The 22,019-nt window shown below is 45.2% G+C and overlaps 1 protein-coding gene across 2 annotated transcripts; it reads right to left on the reverse strand.

The window, feature by feature from the left end:
• Nucleotides 1-4,865: 4,865 nt before the first annotated feature.
• Nucleotides 4,866-15,528, reverse strand: LOC149340002 (lysM and putative peptidoglycan-binding domain-containing protein 1-like). Of its 2 annotated transcripts, none has more exons than XM_089548747.1 (3): nt 15,352-15,528; nt 11,386-11,648; nt 4,866-8,152 (listed from the first exon to the last, which is right to left on the reverse strand). In XM_089548747.1, the coding sequence occupies exons 1-3, from the start codon at nt 15,517-15,519 to the stop codon at nt 8,008-8,010; spliced, it is 576 nt and encodes a 191-aa protein (XP_089404873.1). In that variant the 5' UTR covers nt 15,520-15,528; the 3' UTR covers nt 4,866-8,007. The 2 variants fall into 2 exon arrangements, with proteins under 2 accessions (XP_089404873.1, XP_089404872.1); XM_089548746.1 differs by having other exon boundaries at nt 15,463-15,521.
• Nucleotides 15,529-22,019: the final 6,491 nt, after the last annotated feature.

Raw genomic sequence — 22,019 nt, forward strand, 5'->3', positions numbered from 1 at the left:
AAGAATGCGGAGGGTAGGTGTTTGCGGTATGGGAGTGTCATGCAGGTAGATCGTGATGGGGGAGGTAGGGACGCGCCGCGGGCGGATTATGAGGAGTGCTGACTTTGTGGGTCAGCATTCAAGCCCAATGTTTGCCGCGTGAGTAGCGATAGTTGTAGCGGCTTCCTGAAGGGTCGATTCTATGTCTCCATCCGAGCCGTATGTGGTCCAAACCGTTATATCATCCGCGTAAAGTGTGTGTCCTAAGTGCGGGATGCGGCTGAGAGCCTTGGCCAGGGGGATGAGGGTGAGGTTGAAGAGGAAGGGAGATAACACCGCCCCTTGCGGGGTACCAATGTTACCAAGCGTGAAGGGGGGGGGGGGGGGGGTCTGTATATCATCTATATGCAGTGAGGCTGTGCGACCGTTTAAGAAGGCCCGGATATAGTTGTAGGTCTTAGGCCCCAACTGCAGCTCTTGGATGCCCTGCAGGATGGCGCTGTGCGTAACTTTGTCGAATGCTTTGGTGAGGTCGACTGCCAGGATTGCTCTGGTGTGATGTAACATGTCATTGAGGATAGCATGTGAAATCTGCAGTAGGGCGTCCTGTGCCGAGAGGTGGGATCGAAATCCTACCATAGTATGTGGATATAGTCCATGGGATTCCATGTGTTGCGTAAGACGGGTGAGGATGACATGCTCAGTTTGCCCAAGCACGAAGTCAGCGAAATGGGACGGAGGTTTTGGGCGTTAATGGGCTTATTTAGTTTAGGAATGAAAATTATTTTCCCGTGCTTCCATTCAGCAGGTAGCGCCCCCATTTCCCAGCACTCATTGAAGTAGTCGGTGAGAAGGGAAATTGAACGGTCATCTAGATTTCTGAGCATGACATTTGTGATTTGGTCCTCCCCAGGGGTTGAGTTTCGGAGCTTGATAAGGGCTGCTCTGACTTCAACCTCCATAATGGGGGCGTCGAGGGAGGTTGATTGGAATCAAGGCGTACGCAAGATGCACGAAAGATAAGCGGTGTGTGTGCGGAGCGGTCAAGTGGGCGAGCGAGGGAAAGGCTCTGCTGCACTAGTAATTAAAACCTTGTTTTGGAGGGCTCGCATAGAAGAAAAAAAATCTGAGAAGGGAGCGCGTACGCAGAGCGTCTCGTGAGGTGATCACGGCGGGCGGAGGGGGGGGGGGGGGGGCGAACCAACTCCCTCAGTTTTACTATTTTTTACTTTTTATGGCTAGGGTTCAAGGCTGTCGCCGCACGCTCCCTCCGCAGTTTTTTTTTTTTTTTGTTCCTTCATGCGGGTTTGTAGGCATGAGCCAGAACAGAAGGCGCTGCGGAAAGCCTTGTGCAGACGACGCGACGCCAAGGCTACGCCCAACCTTCTCCCGTCAGTCAGAACGATGCACCAATGGAGTGCCTTTAGCGAAAGTAGCCCCCCTTGACGACAGCGGGGTTCAGAGTAGTGGGCCGGGCCCGTTTTTGTTGAAGGAAAGAACGAGCGGGCTTTGATTTGAATTTTCGCAGCTTTTCGTGGCGCGCATGGCTCTAGTATTTTGCAGAGGTTATCTTCGATGCCTCATCTATGCAGTGGGCTTGTTTTTCAAAAATGTCCGGACCCTGGGCAGTGGCCCTTTAACAAGCCCCAGCCTCGATGACCATCTCTGGGCCGTCCAGCAGGCCCGTGAGGCGATGACGAGGCCTCGACGTCCCCACGTGGGAGACCTAAGGCCCCGTCGGCGAAAGCTCTGCGGGACTATAAATAAAGTTGTTACCAACCAACCAACGCGACATGTGCACATCTTGTGAAAATGGCGGATTTGTACGCGAGAAAAAGTAGACCGTTGTTAAAGCTTTTCTTGTTTCATATATACAAGAAGCTATAGATTAACGAGACGAAATTATAAGCTCAAGAATTTTGATGCTTCTGGCTTGTTTGATACAGTTTTGATACAATTTTGTACACTATTCTGATTGGCCAGCGAGGTAATACAGGACGCCGCAGCCCGCCGCAGACCTAGGACACCCCCAAAATTTGGCTACCCACCCCGAAATTTAGGTGACCCACCGTGCTTTCGCACAATATTTCGCGCGTAGCAATGCAAAACCGCCAGCAATTTTTTTTTTTTTCAAGTATCGTGCCCAGCCCTGCCAGTCAGCCGTGCACTCCGCCTCCAATTGGCGTGCTTCGTACGTCGTTGCATTTTTTGGCGAGCCAATAGACATTAGATAGATTAAGCATACCTGGAAGGTAGCTGCTACGGGAAGATCCCGGAGGACGGCTAGCAGCGTAACACGCCACCTGACAGGTCAAAGGTCACCCTGTCGACTGACAGTACGTCACCGTGGACGTCGCCGCAAGAATTAGAATTAAAAATATATATTTAAATTACCTGCTAATTTTTGAGAACGTGTTCGCGGCATAAGCTTTGTCTTTAATCTATGTAATGCACTCATTTTATAGCCACCCGCAAAACCATCACAGGGACCCTTTAAGAGCTGTTGCCATTAAAAGGAAAGAATTGCTTATCAGCATACAGTACTTTATACCATTAGTTGCTTGGAGCTAGTTCTGTTGTGGTAAACCGAACAGTATAATACGAAGTAAAACATGTGAAAATGACAAAATAGAATCTGCTTGATCTTGAACCTTGGCTGCTTACCCAACAGCATTAAAGGACAAGAGACACCAAATTTTAATTGTTTGTTCTTTCTTCAGGACACACATTATTAAGCATGGGCAGCCATGTGGATTGTCCCAAAAGGAGGTAAATCATGTGTAACTGAATTTTTTGCTTTGGTTTCAACACCCAAACAGTGGGTGTGACGAAAAAGACTTGAGGTCCCGTGAAGCAAACAGAAGCTGCAGTGTGGTCGCCGCTTTTTTTTTAAGGCGAAAGCCTTTAATGTCTCATCGTTGTAAGCAGCAGTTGTCGACAGAAATGTCACGCTTTTCAATTGGTCGAAACGGTCGTGACGTCACAGTGCGCGAATTTCAAACGTGGCCAATTGTGGCTAGTAACCATGCAAACAATTGAAGGAATCGTATAGTGATGCTCCAAGTGGGACAGAGCTTAGTTAATTGCTTAATTACTCAATTAGCCTAATTAACTTTTCTAGTCAGGCCATATAAATAAATAAAACCGAGTAGGAAATTGGTCGAGCTCGGGAATCGAACCCCGGTCTTCGGAGTGCGAGACGAGCATGTTATCCCCTCCGCCATGCCAGCTCGATGGTTTCGGAAGAACAAAGGTGCGTCTAGTGAATACGGTGTCTTCGCTCACTCCCATCCTCCTCCCTTCCCTTCCGGCGAGGTTTAGGTGTCCACCGAGATATGAGAGACAGATACATTTCCTTTTCCTCAAAAACCAATTTACCTACGAGCGGGCGTAGAACCGAATGTGCGATGACGTTCTATGGACTTTCTGGAAACGTTGCAAGACGCTGTCGCGTTCCACTCTTAGAGGCGAAGCGTAACACCTTAACCACGCATCAGTGACCGCACTTTAGGTCAAAAAAGTGCCCCCCCCCCCCCCTGAATTTTGCGGGTGTCCACCGAGATATGTGAGACAGTTACTGTGTAATTTCCTTTCCTCAAATACAATTTTCATTTTCTGCATTACGGACCATCTTTGCCTTTCTTCTTCCACTCCCACTTCCTCCCTTCCTCTACGGTGCGGTTCAGGTGTCCATCGAGATGACAGATAATTACTGCGCCATTTCCTTTCCTCAAAAAGCGTTCAAAGGGCAAGGCATCTCGCCGAACGGGTGGTGGCGTTCGGTGGACTCCCTGGCAGCGCTACAACACGCTGTCGCGTTCCACTCCTAAAGGCGAAGCTTAAGCGTCATTAATTAGCAGTTAATTAGTATTCAGGCACCAATCAGTAATTAATCATTAGTTATTTCTCATCACTTAGTAATTAGTACTCAATTACATGTGACGCCGCCAGTGCCACCGAAGCAGTCAAAGTGGTGCGGAAAACGCTTTCGCCTCTACGCACTTTAGACAGTCAAAGTGCCCCTGAATTTTTATTTTAATTCACCACAGCTCTTATGCAAGCCTACCCAAGAGCTGGAAAGACAAAAATGAAGAAGCAGCAAATATATTGCTGTTTTTGCATGCCTCAGGTGATTTCAGCTCACCTTTTACATTGCAGCCACCGTTTGGCTAGAGAAGTTTTATGTTGTGTGTTTATTGTTTTCACTGAAACATATATTAATTTTATTTTTGTATACATTTTTCTTATTCAGCACTGTTCAAAGGTGTATTTGTGTGAAGCATATAAAGCTTAATATGAAATGAGCAGCTTTAGAAACGTGTGCATGAGTAGAGACCAACTGCAATAAAGAAGTTTGCACTTCTCTCAATTCAGCAAGGGTCAGTCAACTTCGGCTCAATCATGATTGGCTTATGCTACTCAATCAAAAAGCTTTAAGAGTAGGTAAGCCAACTAGCCACAGTGTGCTTCACATTACTAACGTCCAATAGAATTGAAGCATTTGTCAGAAATTTGATGTCAGCGCTAACAGTTGGAGAGAGAGGGGAGGGGGGTAAATAACCCTTTTCCGAAGTCCCTGGGTATTTCCATGTATTGTAGCCCATCTGTAAATTGTTAAAACACCTTGCATGTTGTGGGAACAAAATGAATGAGGAACACTTCATTTCCTTCACTACATGAAGCTACAGCACTTAACATAAAATGTGAAGGAAATACATCTGCTCCCTTTGATACGATTTCTGACCAAGCCACATCTATGTGTGCACATTCCAGCATTGGCCATTTTTTCTGAAAAGCTTGTTTGGATAAAGTTTTAGCCAAGTCTTGAAAAAGCATCACATTTCAGCTTACTCTGCTCCCTGTAAACAGAAATGGCTCTCTTCCACTGCCACATTCAAAGTGATTTATTTTGCATGGTTCAGTCAACAAAAATAACTGACATATCTGCAAGGCATTCTCACGCCCTCCCAACAAACTATAAGTTCACATTTGTGGTTCCAACAGTTTTTCTGATCCAGCCTGCCACCTTGCAACAAAATCAGTCTGGGCCAGGTTCTTTGCTTGGGAAAGAAAAACTATGCAGTACAAAACTTCCACAGCAAAAACATTCTCTAGGGGCTACACTTGCAGAAAAGTACCACACACATTGCAGTTAACCTCACGCTAAGATATGTAGTCAATCTTCTGCACTGCCACAAGTTCAGCTGCCACCAAGAGGATGATTGCTTCTGTGCTACACATTCTTTATAGTCCCCTATGCAAGCCGACTTCCAATGCTAGTTACAGCAAGTACAAACATTCAAAACAATGTGTTGGTCTGAATGCGAAGCTAAGAAATTCAGGCCACCAGATGCAACCACCTTTTAAGCACATTCTTTGAAGCAAAAATCACAGGTGTTGTCATTCACAGGTGCACTTTTGTGCAGGAATCGTACAGCAGCTTCACATATATCAATACACTACACAGCCAACAACTGTAGCAACATGCTAGAATACCAGTCCTTAGGTTGATGCACCTTCTAAATGGGACTCGAAGAAATTATTGCTAGCATGCACTCTCATTTGAAATTAGTCCTAGCCAACACAGGCATAGCGTAACCAAATGCCACCGGTAACAAACAGATATATTTATTCTGAGGAGCTATAATGTGACTATCACCGAACGTACATTCGAGAGCACTGTATGTTTCCCAAGTTATACCTTCAACATCCCAACAGAGAATGAAAATGAACTGGACCTGGCGGCACCAAGACAATCACGGCTCATTACCTAAGGTTAAAAAATATCTTTCTTGTCATTTACCTGAAGCTGACAGCAGCAAAGCTTCCTTCAACCCTAGGCAGTATCACTGACTTGCACTAATATGAAGATGAGGCACCTGCATCTGAAAGCTGCAGTCTAAAAACACAAATGCCGCCAAAGCTTACTCAATAGCCTCCCCCTTCCCAATCCCAAACTCAAGCGAATTTTCCACAACTGAGGGATGACTGTATTTGAAGTGTAACATTCTAGAGTTTGATAGCTACATCCAATTAAAGGCATTACTTAAGGTAGCTCAATGGCAGCCAACTGAGGCAAGACAGCACAAATACTACAAAGGTTTAATTGAGGTTTTCAGCAATGTTTCCTTGAACTGGTCTCGGTGACGATGATCTGAGGAAGAAGGACGAGTATTTCAATATCGATGCTTAAAACAAATGTTACATTAGACGTTTATTCTTGACTTCCTCATTGAACAAAAAATCGCTGCATATAATTTCAACTTCTTAACTGCTTCCTCATCACAAACATACTATGCTAATGCTAATACACACCCACACACTCTTCAGTTTGGCATAAGGGTGGATTTATGGGTCACTCGTGGAGGAGGCGGTTGGGAGAAGGACATTCCCATATGAGCCATGTATTTCTTTGACTTTTTGGCCAAAAAAATATGGTCCAGCATGATTTTCCAATGCAATATCTTTCGCCTGTGGGGGGGCAACAACAAAATTCACTGCCTGCAATACAGTTAGCTGCATTGAACACTGCAGGTTATAAGTACAATTCAGGAGCATTGCTTGTGCACCCTAAAAGTTCAAAAGCTATTTACACAAGTCTCAAGACAGCAGTAGCTGGTTCTGTAGTATAAGCCAGGTGCTAAGTATTAAGGGCACTGTTGAGGAGTACCTTAACAAAAAAAAAAAAGGGAAACAAAGCGCTTCTTCCACACATTTTTCCTGATGCACATATGCTCCTCGGTCAACACAGAAGTGACTCTGCAAAGAGCACAAAATTTTTGAAAAGCAATATTTAAACCAATGAACCACAATCAAAATCAGCATATTCTCAAGTTGCATAATATTTTTTGACATTGTGCACAAAACACCTACATTATCACTGGAAGCCTAGGCCGCAAATATGAGGTTGTACCCACAGTGACAAAATTTAGATACCAATCTTGACCATAGGGAATGTTCGTAAAAAAAAAAAAGAGCTTTCAGGATCTTGGTAGACACCTTATTTGAGATATGTTGTAACGCTATTGAAATATATTAGAACCTAGTAATGTGCGAGAAATGTAACTCATCTAGGCACCAGAATAAATTCATCACTCATCAAAGCCATGCTTGCACCAGTCATTCTCAAGGCTTTACTAAACCTATGTCTGTGTTACATTCATAACCTCAAAAAGCTTTCACAGAACTTTTGCTACATTTCTTTCTTCCCACACTCCCATCATCTTGCATTGCTCATTTGCTTTAATATTGAAGCTATTAGTCGGTGTGTAGCTAATAAGACATTATGGTGGCAACAAGGAGTGGTAGGTCAAATTATGCCCTGAAAGCTACACCTAATAATTAACATGTGCTTTAAAATGCACCACATTGCCTGCTGATGATAATGGAGAATGACTACACATCACAGAGCTGCACTTAGACGATAGAATGCTTTTATATATGTTAGAGGCAGCAGAAAAGTAAATAAAACTTTTTTTAACTGCTTCTGGCTATATGCCGAAGGCAATGTGGTGCAGTGTTTGTGAAATTCATGTCCTAGAAAAGGTAAACACCAATGCACCACCGACAGTCAAGGAGAGTGAAACTCGATGAATGCCACCGAACGTGTTTAGACTGACTAATTACTTTGAACAATATAACTCTTAACAATGGACATAGGATGTTTGTGTGAGCATTTCATGCTATCAAGACAGACGGGACCTTGATGAGGATGAGTGAATGGCACACTGCCTGCATCCAATGCTGAACTCTTTCTAGTACACTCAGCGCACCAATGCTTCCAGCCACCAAGCCTCTTGGAGCACACTGCTCCAAGTCTGCTGAAACAAGACCACTGCAAGAAAGGCAAGCACATGGGGCCTGTTGCCACAACCTGGGCAGTGATGGAGAGGCTTTTATTCTGACACTCGGTAAGCAAGGGCCTGCCATTGCCAGCCGATGCATTGTGGCCTCTCTGCCAGAGCTTGGTGTTGCGCACGCAATACACACACACAGAGCAAGGGTCCTTGGCTGAGTGGGGGAGCACTGCTAGAGCTGGAAGATTTCTTCGTGGTCCCGCTCGTGCCTTTGCAGGGAGTGCTTCACCTGCCGTGTCATTACCACAGGTGCTGGGGCCAAGTCCCGTGCCGCCACACCGGATGGAGGAGGCTCCTCAAGGCCGCACTCCTCGTACCTGCAATTTATGCGCACAGGGACTCAGCTTGCACCACTCAGTGCTCTTGGCTGCCTCGGTAGGACTTTCCCACACAGGTGTCTCCACAGTGAAATGCAGCCACTACTGCTGGGAGTCAAGAGCCGAGCCTGAATAAAGTACTTCAGCTCTTGTCCAGCCACAGAAGCTAAAGCCTTACCTGACATGGCGTGGCTTCTTGCAGCTGCTGGCTCAGCTGCCTTCACAAGGGCTCCTTTACAAAGTCTCTCAAAGGGACACTGAGGTTAGATTGAAGGCTCCAAGTACTACCACTTGTATATTAATTACTGCCACTCTTCATGCTGAACAAAATGCTACAAGACTCTAGGTGACTTTTTACCACACGATTGCCACATTAAATCACCGAAAAAAAAAAACAGTAATTCATTCGTCAAAAATAATATCTGCCGAAAAAAGAAGCCGAAACTTGCGTTCTGAAATAAACCACAAAAGTCCACCGAATTTTCAAAAAATAAAAACCTGAAAGTTCAACCCTTATTTATAATCTCATACACTGTAAATGAGTTTATACTCCTGACACTTTCAGCTATTCACTCCTTCCGCGGACAATACGTGAATGGAACACTTTGAACATGTGCACTGTTAGAAACTCATGAAATGCTTTTATCACACTTGTTAAGAAAAACTAACTGCATCTCAATAACTATTGCTTATTTTGTTACTGTCAGCTCGTTCCTGCCTTGGCCGCACATTTTTCTCACGACTTTGAATCACTGATCTTTGAATCTGATCTGATCTGAAATTGATCTTTGACTTTGAATCACTGAATCGCTGACGGGACTGACTCAGCTGTGGCTTCCAGTTTATTTTTAATCGTTGGCTCAAGTTACGTGAAACGCCCTGCATATGCCCAGAGCACAGTATCTGAGAGACGATAATAAATGCCATTACAAGGCTGCACATTATTCATCCTTCACATTTTCACATGAGTTCATATGCTGGGCAACTGTACAAGTAGACGCCCTTCCTCTTCCCTTCTTTTCCACTTAAAACAAGGGCACGTACTGCATGCAAGGCAGTGTTTGACCCTTACACTTTGCTAAAGAAACAGTAGTTGTAGTTTGCACCTAAACCCAAAAACATCACAAGCAGTGCTGGAACTTTGCCCCATTTCTTGGCACAGGCAAAAAGCAAGTGTGACTGAGAAACAAGCACCCTACGCAAAATGTGAATGTTTTCACATGCTGCGTACAGTTTAAACTTCAACTGCACTGTCAATTAGGCTAGCTGAGCAGCCTAAGTGAATCCATGAGGGGCACATGCGATACAATTTTGCAAACCTATCGCAAACCTAAGTACTTTTTATATTTTCTCTGATAATGATTCTTGCAGAATGTATCTATATCTATGTATCTAATGGTTTCCCTAATTCATGAATCCAATATCAGGCCCACTGCAACAAAATCGTGAACAATTATGCTCATTTAAAAAATATGAAACATGCCTGTGACTATCTAGTGAGCATGCAGCCATAGTGCTACTTTTTAAAGCAGCCACATTCACCTGCCAGTATAGATGACCTCACAGCTTCAATTTCTTTTTGTTGCCTGATGATGCTCATGTGCAATGTGCAGAATGTGCCTGACTAAAAAGTACCCGATGTAGTGTGAGAATTTACTGAACTACTGCAGAGGCTTACAGCAGCCATGACAGTTTCATCTTAGTGCTGCATAGTTTTCACAGCACGGTTGGACACTCGGCATGCCTACAAGCCTTGATTTTCTCTAAAAAGAGATGGCCAGCAGCAAACAGTTTAACACAACTCCACAAGAAGACACGAAATGCACTTCATTTAATTTCTTATGTACTCCTTCAAGGAACACAAAAGACCGCAAAACAACATGAAAACTACCAGCTGATTAATAAAGATCGCTCTGAACCAGTGTAGGGACTTGTGACGCATGATGCAAACCAGATGACTCCTAAAAAACAAATTCTGCACTCGTTGAGTGTCCGTTCCATCCAGCCTCTGATGCACTGTTATTAAGCAACCAATTCCTAGAAAACATTTTCTAGGAAAGATAGAAAAAATATAATATGCAGACGAACAGGGACAAAGCCCCAGGCATGATTTGTGCCTATTCATACACAGCTTTTGTGAATTAAGTGCACAGAAATGGCTGAAAGAAAAGAAAACTACGACATTCAGGCTTCTGCCTACCAGTCAGAAGCAAGGTCTTGGGTGCAGATGTAGCACCTGGTCTCAGCATAGCTCTGGCTCCAAGACGCCATCTAGCTATCTGGTGCCTGCCTGCACTGTCTCAACCTGTGGCAATGGCAGATGGACAACTAGGTCCACTAGTCTGCTGCCGCATTTAAAGATTTCTGTGATCACTGCCAAGATGCATAGTCACTGCTTGTTCACAGTCGTGTAGTGAGCCTTTAAAGGGACTATGAAATAAATTTATCGAGATTACGTAGAGATAGGCAATCCATCACTCGTCACCCCAGCGCAAGAATTTTTGAGCTAGCATCAATAACAACGAAGTTATAGGCGATTAAAAATCACGCTCCTCCTCTCCCCCCCTCAACTCGTACGCGCGGGGCACCATAAAAAAATAAAGAAAACAGCTCCGGGACTGGGCACCGCCCATGAATACGTCCTTCGCTGACGTTCGGTTTACGACTTCCGGTTGTCCCACTCCCGAGGATCAGCGTGCGTCGGCAGCGTCTCTCCGGTCTCTGCGCTGTCTTGGCTCCCGAACTCGCGACAGAAAGAGGCGGCAGAGGTAAATTGAAAACATATGCGCGAAGGCAATGCCCTGGATCGCGCTTGCCCGAGGGGGGCGCGCGGCGGCTCGAGCAGACGATTTCAAAGCCACCTAGTCTAGGTGGCTTTGACGATTTTCACCGCTACCGGAAGTGTGCCCGTGACGTCGTAGCTGCCGCGGCTCGAGCGAATGACAGCGTGTGGTGGCCTGCCGACGTCATGGGACTAGTGACGTCTGTTTTCCCGATTTTGGTTCCAAAAAGGCTCCCTACGAAGACACCAAACGGCCCGCGAATTTAAAAAAACACGATTTTTAAAAATTCATAATAAATTGCCGGCTCAGTTCCGAAGACTCATACTTGGTGTCAATGCTTCTGAGCATCACTTCTAACATTTACAAGCGGCTTTTAATTCTTTGCATGGTCCCTTTAAAGCAAGGTATCAAACACATGAACAGCAGGTGCGTTTGACACAAAACGCATACCTCGAGTCCGAAAGAAGGCGCAGCTGGTTGCGTGACTGGGCAATGGAGCTGTCAATGCGGCCCAGAAAGTCGGCAATACTCTCGTCTGGCTGCAGAGGTGGGTCCTCGGGGCCTGCCCCACCCCCACCATTAGTGTCCCCGCCTCCCGAAACTGAGGCCCCGCCCACTGCTGACCCCGCCTCTAGCACAGGCACTGCCAGCCAGGTCCTCAAGAACAGGCTGTCACTTGTCCACAGCCGGTTGGCACGCTTCAGCTCTTCAGTCTGCAAATCCACCCATCATCTTGATCACCCACTTTTGCAACAGCATGGTAAACCAGCATGTAGTAGAATGTCAACAGTGCAAACATCCATTCAGCAAGCAGTTAAAGGGACACTAAGAACAAACTGAAGTTGGCCTATATTGACACATCACCACATCCTATTGAACAACGTGCTGCTTTCACTGAAAACTAACCTTTCACAAACTAGAAAAGGCCTAAAATACAGGTCACAGGTATTGCCATGATCACCCAATTTCACTAGTAAACTGCAGTACATTGAAGGTTTTTGGGGAGCAGATCCCAAATGCTATGCTACACCGTCATTCACTTCCAAATAGAGACCACAGAGTCCTTGACGCAAATGTCACAAGTTTGATTCATGTCCTGGGAAAATTTTTAAATCCAATTTTCTCAGTAATAAATGCACTTTCTGCTGTCCGACAAACATTGACGTGGCCAGAAAAAGTTGAAGAATCGATTTTTACACAGAACAAAAATTGGATGAAGTTGTCTTCAGAGTCCCTTTAAATCAATCAGTGTATAATTTTTTAAAAATTAACTAGGCAATGATTTCTTACCTATAAAATATATTAATCAAAGCACCAGCACAACCAAATGTAGGTTATGAGTTATGGGGGTTTAACGTCTGAAAGCGAGTGAGGCTGAGGGCTGCCGGCTCCGGAAATTTCGACCACCTGGGTTCTTTAACGTGCACTGACATCGCACAGTACACAGGCCTCCAGAATTTATCTCCATCGAAATTCGACCGCTGCGGCGGGGAACGAGCCCGCGTCTTTCGGATCAGCAGTCGAGTGCCATGACCACTGAACCAACGCAGCAGCTCGTCACAACCAAATGTGCTGTTACTTGTTGTGGGCTTTGTTGCCCAGCATTTTTTTTTAACCGTGTTGAAAGGAAATGTACAGAAAATCTGCTAAAATATTGATAGCGCCGCCAGCACTGGTTGGCCCTAAGACATAGGTCCAAACTGTTGCACTTTTGCTTCCACAGAAAATAAAAATGGTAATGAGTCTAAAATAAATCTTGCAATGCAACATCACCATTTTATCTGCATTGATGTTTGGAGCAGAAAATCAAATAAAAACAGACACATAACTGCTTGTTATGGAGGCTGCACAAGAAATTAGCATGCAGTGAATGTATTTTTGCAGTAACTTTTGTGCACATATTTTTATGAACAAACAACTATAAATAAAAAGTGTGCACAAACTACAACCTTCGACAAAAACAGCTGGTGTATAACTATTTGAATAACTAAAACGTAGCTATAGAATTCAGTCACTCATCTGTATCACCACTGTACTTCATAATGTGTCGATACTGTGTGCAAAGAGCCACAGCTTCAGTACCGTACAGTTTGTGATCCATTGCCCCACATTCTTTTACAGCTCAGCCCATAAGGCAACCTTCATTTTTCTCCACAGGATCTTCAAACTGAGCTACCTGATTTAAAGTTTCATTCTAAATACTGCAGGAGCTCTCAAATGCTGACAATTGAGAGAGGCTTAGTATGAAAGCAATTAGTTGATGGCAGTCAGCAGAGATGAGCTTTCCTTGTCACAAAATGGCCAATGATCTGTAAGCATTATAAATATGCAGCTTGTATAGTTCCAGAACTCAACAAATACAGAACAGATTTTCATTATAAAACAACATGTATCATGCATGCATGGCCAACAAGCAAGAGAATGCGTGCTATCACAGATAACGAAGAGAATAATGTATTCATTAAAGAGATAAAGACACGGAAACTTTGGGGCCTGTCTGTTTACTTTTAATGATGTACATGAATTGATGAAAACATGAATTACCATGCAAAATTCACCCACACTGGTTAATTAATTTCTAACTGAATTTTTTCCTATGCAGCTTCGGTTCTGGCTTCAGCAGCCAAAATGTGGTTGTGATGTCACAATATAGTTTGAGGTCACAAGAGACATACAAAAACTGCAAAATATAATAGCTGTTTGTTTACTCGCTCTCATTATGGCTACTTGAACAGGCTATCCTAAGGGTTGGAGTGAATTAAATTGACAAAGCCGTGAATATACTGTGGTATTCTTCCACCACATGTGATCTCATACCTACTGGCGACATCACAACCACCACTGAGCTATTGAAACTGAATTATAAACCGTTTACTGAGAGCAGGTGAATTCCACATAGAGATACCCAATTGCTAACATTGTACGCATCATTCCAAAGGCAAAAACAGACTGCAAGAAAATTCAGTTTCTCCACCGCTTTATTTAAGATAAGGCTTGCATTAGTTCAGAACGCTAAAGCCTGATACTGCAACCAATATCTACAGAAAAAAACAAATATGGCTGCGAGATAAAGCAGGCACAATGAAAAGTGATCTGTTCATCCGTTCATCCATTATCGCTATCGTAAGCTGTACCCAGAGGAGTTGCAAACAACACCCTACAAATGCGGTTTATGATGCCCTAGAGAGTTATCTAGAGTTATCAACTGTCCTGGCTTGGCATGGAAGCTACTTACGCAATGGAAGCAACATACGCAATGGAAGCATTTTCCCCTCTTTAGCTGCCAGCTCTACAAAACTGCCACTGTGAACTTGAGCCCTCCCAATTGAATGCCAGCGTAGTGGAGCAAAGTAACAAAACGAGAAAGACAGCGGCATCAATGACCTCCACTAAGCTTTTAGATATTTCGCAACTCTCCAAACAACCCTCGGTTATCTGTCACAAAACAGACGCCGACATCAGCTGCATAAAGTAAAGAAGGGACGTCACCTGCGGATGGAAATGCAGCGACCTAGTTCAAACTTCAAAAAGGAAAAAGAGTTCTCTGCTCCCAATGGACAATTCACACAGCTGGGCGAGATTGCAAACTGTCTTTCACGACTTTTGACAGCATGCGAGAACGTGATCTACCGCGTGATATTAGACTGAATCGAGTAATGAGAATGCGAAGAATTACATGTCGCAGCAAAGCGACGCTGTGTGAAAGCTATTTGCTACGTAGCGAGCATGAGCAACAGCCCGCAACTTTCTTTCCCATGCCACTGATTCGGGTCACCCGGCCATAAGTTGCAACCATGGGCCTAGAATTATAGGCGTGCAACGGACGCTCTGCTGAGGCTAAAAATCTGTGAAAACAGTTACACAAGTACGCACACGGGTACAAAACAAAGCAATGCTGTAGCTGCGCTCTAAAAACAGCCTCGCTGGCATCTAGCAAGCCACGCCTTCGACTCAAAACGCAGCGGTAGAACAAACGCCTTTTAGTGTTGATCCGGTAGTTTTCTTTTTTTCTCTCTTAACTACCGTGCCAGTCCGTCGGGCAGTCGTTTCGACTAGCCGGGCCTGCTTCCTCGACCTACTTACAGTCCGGCCCCGATCTCGTGCTCCTCTCGAAGGCACCACAACGTTTTTTTGCTTCAATTTACTGTGCTTCTCTCGGATTCCCGGAGTGCGCCAAACCTTCAAACGTTGCACAACTCCGCGCATCCAACCTCTGGCCTACCGGTCGCAACTCTCGTGCATATACTGCTCACCACTCTATCATATAGCGAGACCTGACCGACAAGGCTCCGCAGCAGCTTGAATCGCGAGTTCTGATGAGGAAGCAGCAGTTTCGTTTCTGGCGAGCCAGTCTCGCGCCTCGGTCGTCGACCGCCTCCGCGAAAGTGCGGCTGGCCGACGTACTACGGTGCTCACCGTGACTCCGTAGCGCAGCGCTATGCCCTGTAGCGTGTCGCTCGGCTGCACGATGTGCTTAATGGTCTTGCCGCTACGCGAAACATACTTGCAGGTGCTGCCGTACTTCACCTGCTTCCTGGCGAAACTTCCAAGCAAAGCAGTTTCATTTCCACCAGAGGCGGACATCACCCCGCTGTCACCTTTCAAAGTAGGCCTGCCATGATAAGTACATAAAGTGCCAAAGAGGGCGCCACAGGTAAGAAACTTTTAAAGAACTATTCAGATACGAGTATATGCGTTGTCAAGCTCGACTAGCTGTATTAATCTTATTTTCTCTTAAAATTCATCAGAGATCAAAACAAATACTAATACAGCTATATGAATGTCGATAATCACGGCAATGTTATTGTTTAAAAATGAGGCAGCAACCAGCCCTGCAGGCCTGTGCACCTTTCTTTTTTCTTCGTTCAGCCGGTTCAGCCTCATACGCGCGCACCCACCTACACTACCATAGAGTTTCTTACTATTACCTAGACACCATACAACTACCCACCCACACTACCCACCTACACTACCATAGAGTTTCTTACTATTACCTAGAGGGAAACTCTATGTACACTACAGTGCAACGTACTAGAAGCTGATCTTTTTTATATTACCAGTTGCGAAGCTTCCCTCAGGGTGGTGGTAAAAAAATTTAGTAGAGTTATATCCATACAGTTTCTTACTAAAAAGGGTGTTCAATTACAGTACAGGTCACCGAGCCTTCATGACGCGTACGAGACCTCTAAAGCAAGCCGGTAATTTGCAATACTTTTTTTTAATGGCTGAGGTTAAAAGTGGCTAGAACCTAGTTATACGAGCGAAAGCTCTTCGATGTCTCAAATCAAATGTCAAAGGTCAAGGTCAGGTACCCAATGGTTAGTCGTATGATCACGTGGTCATACTACCATAGCTTTGGTCATACCACCACGCAGTTAAGTTCGGTTTGACCTTGTGAGGCACTGAAAGTCACTGTCTCATTCACATCGAAATCGGAAGTTTTACCCCGAGGAGTAGAGCTCTCGCTGCCGCCAGCGGTGCCGGGTTTTCACCCGAATCCACGCGCAACACGTCATGCAGCGCGGACTGCTATGGTATCGCCGTGTCCCCTGGGGAATTCCCGCACACGTCGGCAGCCGGTGGAGGGGCAGAGTGAGTGGGGCCAACGGAGGAGCACCGACATTTCAGCTTGCAAAAAAAAAAGTGACGAGAGGAGTGAGAAAAGCGCAAAGACGTGAAAATTCAAATTTGCACTACTGATAACTCGGCTTCCACAAAACGCATTAAAAAAAATTCTTGCTGGAGGATATTTGTGAAGCGGCTTAACATCCAAGGGATACCGAAACTTTATTCACAGCCCTTTTAGTGTAAACTTCGCTCTTTCGTTTTTGAGTCTTGGCGTATCTTTCAGAACCCCCTTTAGTGTAAACTTCGCTTGTTCGTTTTTAAGTCTTGATTTTTCATATATTGTATATATCCACATTATATCTGGTCTTTGCCATGGCCTTGCAATGTAGTGTATATTTAACGTAATTCTGTTGTGTTTGTTGCTAATTAACATTTTTGTAACGATGTATTAGCTGCCTCTTTTTGTTGCTTTTTGCATATTATTTAAGCGGTCCCACTAAAGTGCTCAACTTTGGGACCTCTTCCTGTATTGTTTTTTTTTAGATTGGTTTTTGAGGAAAGGAAAAGACGCAGTAATTGCCTCACATCCTGGTGGACACTCGGGAACTGCGCCAAAAGGGAAGGGAGGAAGGTGGGAATTAAGGAAGGAAGAAAGAGGTGCCGCAGTGGAGGGCGCTGGAACAATCTCGACCTCCTGGGGATCTCTAATGTGCGCTGACATTCTTTTAGAGCGCAGCTCTTAGGCGCCCGTTTCTGCGTTTCGTGGCGACGCCGTTGTCCGTTGTAACCAGGAGAGGGTAAAAGCGCAACCTCCTCTCCTCCATAGCCAGAAACAAAAAAAAAAAACAGCGCCGCGCGGACGGCTTTCGCCGGCGCGCGTAGTAAAACGGGGCAGAAGGAAACATTGGAGAGTGACTAGCCTTGCGTGTGTGGCTGCCCCCCTCCCACCGCTCGCCGACGCGGCGCGCGGGGGGATTGCCGTCGATTGTTCTAGACTATCCGAGTCGTTTCCACGCGATGTTGACGGAGGAGAAGGAGACTGCACAGCCGATACTGCACCACTGCGCGAGAGCACTAAGATGTCGCCGCAAGCCAGCAGCCGAATACGCCTCGACCCCAGCCGGGATTTCTCGAGGGAGCGGGCACACACGTTCTCAGAACTAACTCAACAAGCATGCCTTGCCCGTCGACTCTATCCCCCTCCCCACCCCCGCCTATCCCACTCCCAACAAATCCTCTGGAGGCGACTCCAGACCCGAACTCTTCCTACCCCTCAGCTTCTATCCCACTTCCGCCATGTTTCCCCAGAGTGCACTCTCTGCAAAGAACCGCACGCCACCCTAGACCACATCCTCTTCGGCTGCCCTGCCGATCCTCCCCCGCAGGGACAGCCCGCCATCGGTACATGGGAGGAATGGGAGGCCCTCCTTGCGTCGCAGGACCCGGACGGGCAACTTCGCTGTGTGAACCGGGGTGCCAGTGCCATGGCCCTACGTGGCCTGGACACATGCGCGTAATGTGAGGGCTGTGCGGTGGCCCTGAGATCTTGTACGGTCCAAACTCACTTGCTTAATAAAGTTTTCCATCCATCCATCCATCCATCCATCCATCCATCCATCCATCCATCCATCCATCCATCCATCCATCCATCCATCCATCCATCCATCCATCCATCCATCCATCCATCCATCGTGTTAAGCTGCAACACACTCTCGCGCTGTGCATTGCACATCGTCTTCATCCTCAGCTAATACTATTATCAATATAATATTCGCGCTCTGAGCTATGTGGCAGTGGTGACAGAGAGATATATGCTGCATGCGTTGGCGTGGACAACGTCAGAAACACGGCACTAGAGCACTATACGCGTTGGCGTTGACATTGCTACATAACGCGCATACCTGGATCCCTGGGTCAGTGGTGGTCAGTGGACAGCTCAATCGCGCTTTCAGCTAGGTACGTGGCGGTGGTATCCACCTGCAAAAATCTGTGTTTTCTACATTATTTCGTGCTTAGCAATGCTAAACCGCCAACCATTTTTCGATTGGCTTTTCAGAAAAGGAGAGGTACAGTATACGGTGTACGCATCAACCGCGCCGTGAGGGAAGGAAGGAAGGAGGGAGTGAGAGAAAAAAGAGAGAAGGAAGTGCAGTAGTGGAGGGTGATGGTGGCGATAATAACTTTATTTGTACGAATATTTTATATGACGTAGCGTGAGTGGTGTCCTCCGTCCAAGACTGGATTGGAAACTGCTGGCGCTCGGGCCCTGATGACCAGGTCCCTCTGGTCGTCGAGGTCCATTGCTGGACAGCACCTTCTCCCACTGTTCATGTGTCGGGTTTCGTATTTCCGGTATATATATATATATATATATATATAGTTGCAGCAGGTCTTGTCGTTCAATGGGCCAGGAAGACTTGTAGAAGAAGGGGTCACAACTTTGCAATTATCTTCATTTAATACCGACAGTTTCGAACGGAGGACCGTCCTTCCTCAGGGTGAGGAAGGATGAGGAAGGACCGTCCTCCGTTCGAAACTGTCGGTATTAAATGAAGATAATTGCAAAGTTGTGACCCCTTCTTCTATATATATATATATATATATATATACACAAACACTGATACACTGTGGGGACGCACTCGTCCCCTGTGGTTCGCTTTCCCTCAACTGGTTCTGTGTGGTTAACTTCCCCGCGATGCACCCTCCTTAGTTATGTTACTTTAAGGTGGCGGTCCCACTCTGACGGTGAGCGGGAACCATTTTTGGCGATATTTGTACGTCGACTGTACCTCGCTCGTTCGCTTCATAAATATGGTTCAGATATCTCCGAAAAGCTAGTTTTCTCTGCTTTTAAAAGATGCATTTGGTTTAACGGTAGCTGCAAATTTGTTTCAACTGTAAAAGAAAACGCAAAGATGAAAACTGGCAGTTGAGCTCAACTTGTCTCAGGAAATGCAAAATTGTGAAAAACCTCTTGCACCTAGAGAAATATCTTTCGAGATACTTTGAGATGTGATGATAGTGCGCATATTTAAGCATGTAGAAGTACGTGTATAGATTAGTTTATTAGCCACGCTTGTTTGAAAAGCATAGAAAACAGAACAATGTAATCTACAATAACTTTTGGGATATGCATTGCATTGCGGCGACTTTTTGTACAGTTCGAGATCGTCTAATTGCTCATCCATTCTGAAAATTTCATGCATTTGCCTTGTTTAGTTTAAAAGTTATTCCTGATCAAAGTTAGCGTTTTTTCGAAATAGTTAAAAACGGAATGCAATACTGTTCAGGTAACCAGCACGTGGCAGTTCTGATATTTTGCGTGAAGAAACTTAATACTTCGCTCTACGCGGCTAAGCATCGCCTTTACTCTACGGCTTTTGGGGAATGCGCAATGTCTAGTTGATTTTAGCTACCTTTTTTGTTCTCCTTATGAAGGGCACAAGCTCTTGAAACGTTCCGCGGCTTCTTTTTTTCTGGCAAATATACTCTTAAAATGTCGGTCTCTCATTCTTTTAATCAACTTGTAACAATTGCCAACAACAAAGTCCACAGAATACAAACAATAATAGCAATAACGCAGCGACATGCGATAAATGTAGATAAATGTAGTAAGTAGCGCCATCTACACACATGCACGTGTACTAAATAATCACAGTTCAAAAAGATAACGAGGGTGGCGCTGCTAAACAAAGCCACGAAGCTGGTGGAATATGGAAATTAAGGAGGCCATCGAACAACGACGGGTGGCTTCAAGGGAACACAGAGAAGCAAAGAGGGCGCAGTTATCTGTAGAGGAAATAGAAAAAAAAAATGGGAATCTTATCGACAAAAGAAACAGCAAGTTCAGGTCCTAGTCCAGGCTAAAATAAAGCAGTCCTCTGATAAATGGCTGGCTGAAGTTCGCGAGGCAAATAAAGGGGGGCCAAGAAAATTCTGGAACCATATAAGCTGGTTGGGAAAAACAAATCAAAGAAAGCAGGAACAGATTATAGATGCTGAGGGAAAATGTTTGGAGGGAGACGATGCTGTGGACTACATTACGTCATTTATAGCTGCGTCTTTTAGCGACGCCAATGGGGTAATCTCCCCAAGTGAGGCGGCAACACAGGACAGCACAAAAGAGAACAGCTTAGAACTGACTAGTCTTAACTGGGAAAAGGCGGAAGCGAATATTCCTAAAACCACATCCGCAGGGATAGACGAAATTCCAATTAAGCTGATTAATGAACTTGGCCCAAGAAGCAAGGACGCGCTGATAAAAGCATTGGAGGCAGTCATAACAAATCAGCAAATTCCGCACAGCTGGAGACAGAGTAAAATGAATTTGATTTATAAAGGGAAAGGAGATAAGATGAACATAAAATCCTTCCGTCCGATTACGATAACATCTGTTATGTACAGGCTGGCAATGCAGGCGGTGAAATTAAAAATGCAGTCATGGGTAGAAGGGAATAGGATACTCGGAGAACTTCAGAATGGGTTCAGAAGGGGTAGGCGGTTAGATGATAGCCTGTTCGTGCTTACCCAATGCATAGAAATAGCTAAGGCGGAAAATAGACCTCTGTTTATAGCCTTTCTAGACATCAGCGGTGCATACGATAACGTGAACAGGGAACTCCTGTGGAGCATATTGAAAGATTTAGGTATTGGTGATGAGGTAATTAATTTTCTACAGGAAATCTACCGAGATAATGAAGTTGAAATTACATGGGAAGGGAAAAAAAGTACCACAACTGTAGGGGTGCACAAAGGATTAAGGCAAGGTTGCCCTCTATCACCGCTGCTGTTCATGCTTTACGTGATAAATATGGAAAGAAAGCTAGAAGAAAGTAATCTGGGTTATAATCTATCGTACAGGTTAGGCGGAAATGTGGTTGAGCAGCGACTCCCGGGTTTAATGTATGCGGACGATATTGTACTGTTAGCAGATAGCCAGGAAGATTTACAAACTTTGGTTAATTGCTGTGGAGACGAAGGAGACGCTCTAGGATTCAGTTTTAGCGCAACTAAATCAGGTGTGATGATTTTTAACGATACAACTGATCAGGTGCTTACAATACAAGGCCACGAAATACCCAAAGTGGCCGAATACAAATACCTCGGGATATGGCTAAACGAAGGGCAGATATACACGGAAAAGCATGAACAGGCTCTTAGGGCAAAAGGACGAAGAGACGCCGGGATAATGAAACATAGGGCATTATGGGGGTACAACAAATATGAAGTACTAAGAGGTATTTGGAAAGGAATAATGGTGCCGGGACTTACTTTCGGCAATGCGGTTCTGTGCTTAAGGGCAGAAGTTCAGTCGAGATTAGACGTAAATCAGAGAGCTGTTGGAAGATTAGCACTAGGTGCCCACGGCAAAACCACAAACGAGGCAGTACAAGGGGATATAGGCTGGGCATCGTTCGAGGCACGGGAAGCTAAGAGTAAAATACTATATGAAGAACGCCTGAGGAAATTGGACGATAACAGATGGGCAGCTAAGGTATTTAAATATTTATACAGAA

This window comes from Amblyomma mixtum, chromosome 6, assembly GCF_055824585.1.
Source record: "Amblyomma mixtum isolate Tamu chromosome 6, ASM5582458v1, whole genome shotgun sequence".
Lineage (NCBI taxonomy): Eukaryota > Metazoa > Arthropoda > Arachnida > Ixodida > Ixodidae > Amblyomma > Amblyomma mixtum.

Excerpts from the sequence above, each read along its gene's own strand:
- LOC149340002 (XM_089548747.1), bottom strand. The coding sequence starts at position 15,519 with ATGTCCGCCTCTGGTGGAAATGAAACTGCTTTGCTTGGAAGTTTCGCC. Across the intron at positions 11,649-15,351 it reads CGCTGCGCTACGGAGTCACG|ACTGAAGAGCTGAAGCGTGC; the intron begins GTGAGCACCGTA and ends GTGGATTTGCAG. Across the intron at positions 8,153-11,385 it reads CGCCTTCTTTCGGACTCGAG|GTACGAGGAGTGCGGCCTTG; the intron begins GTATGCGTTTTG and ends CATAAATTGCAG.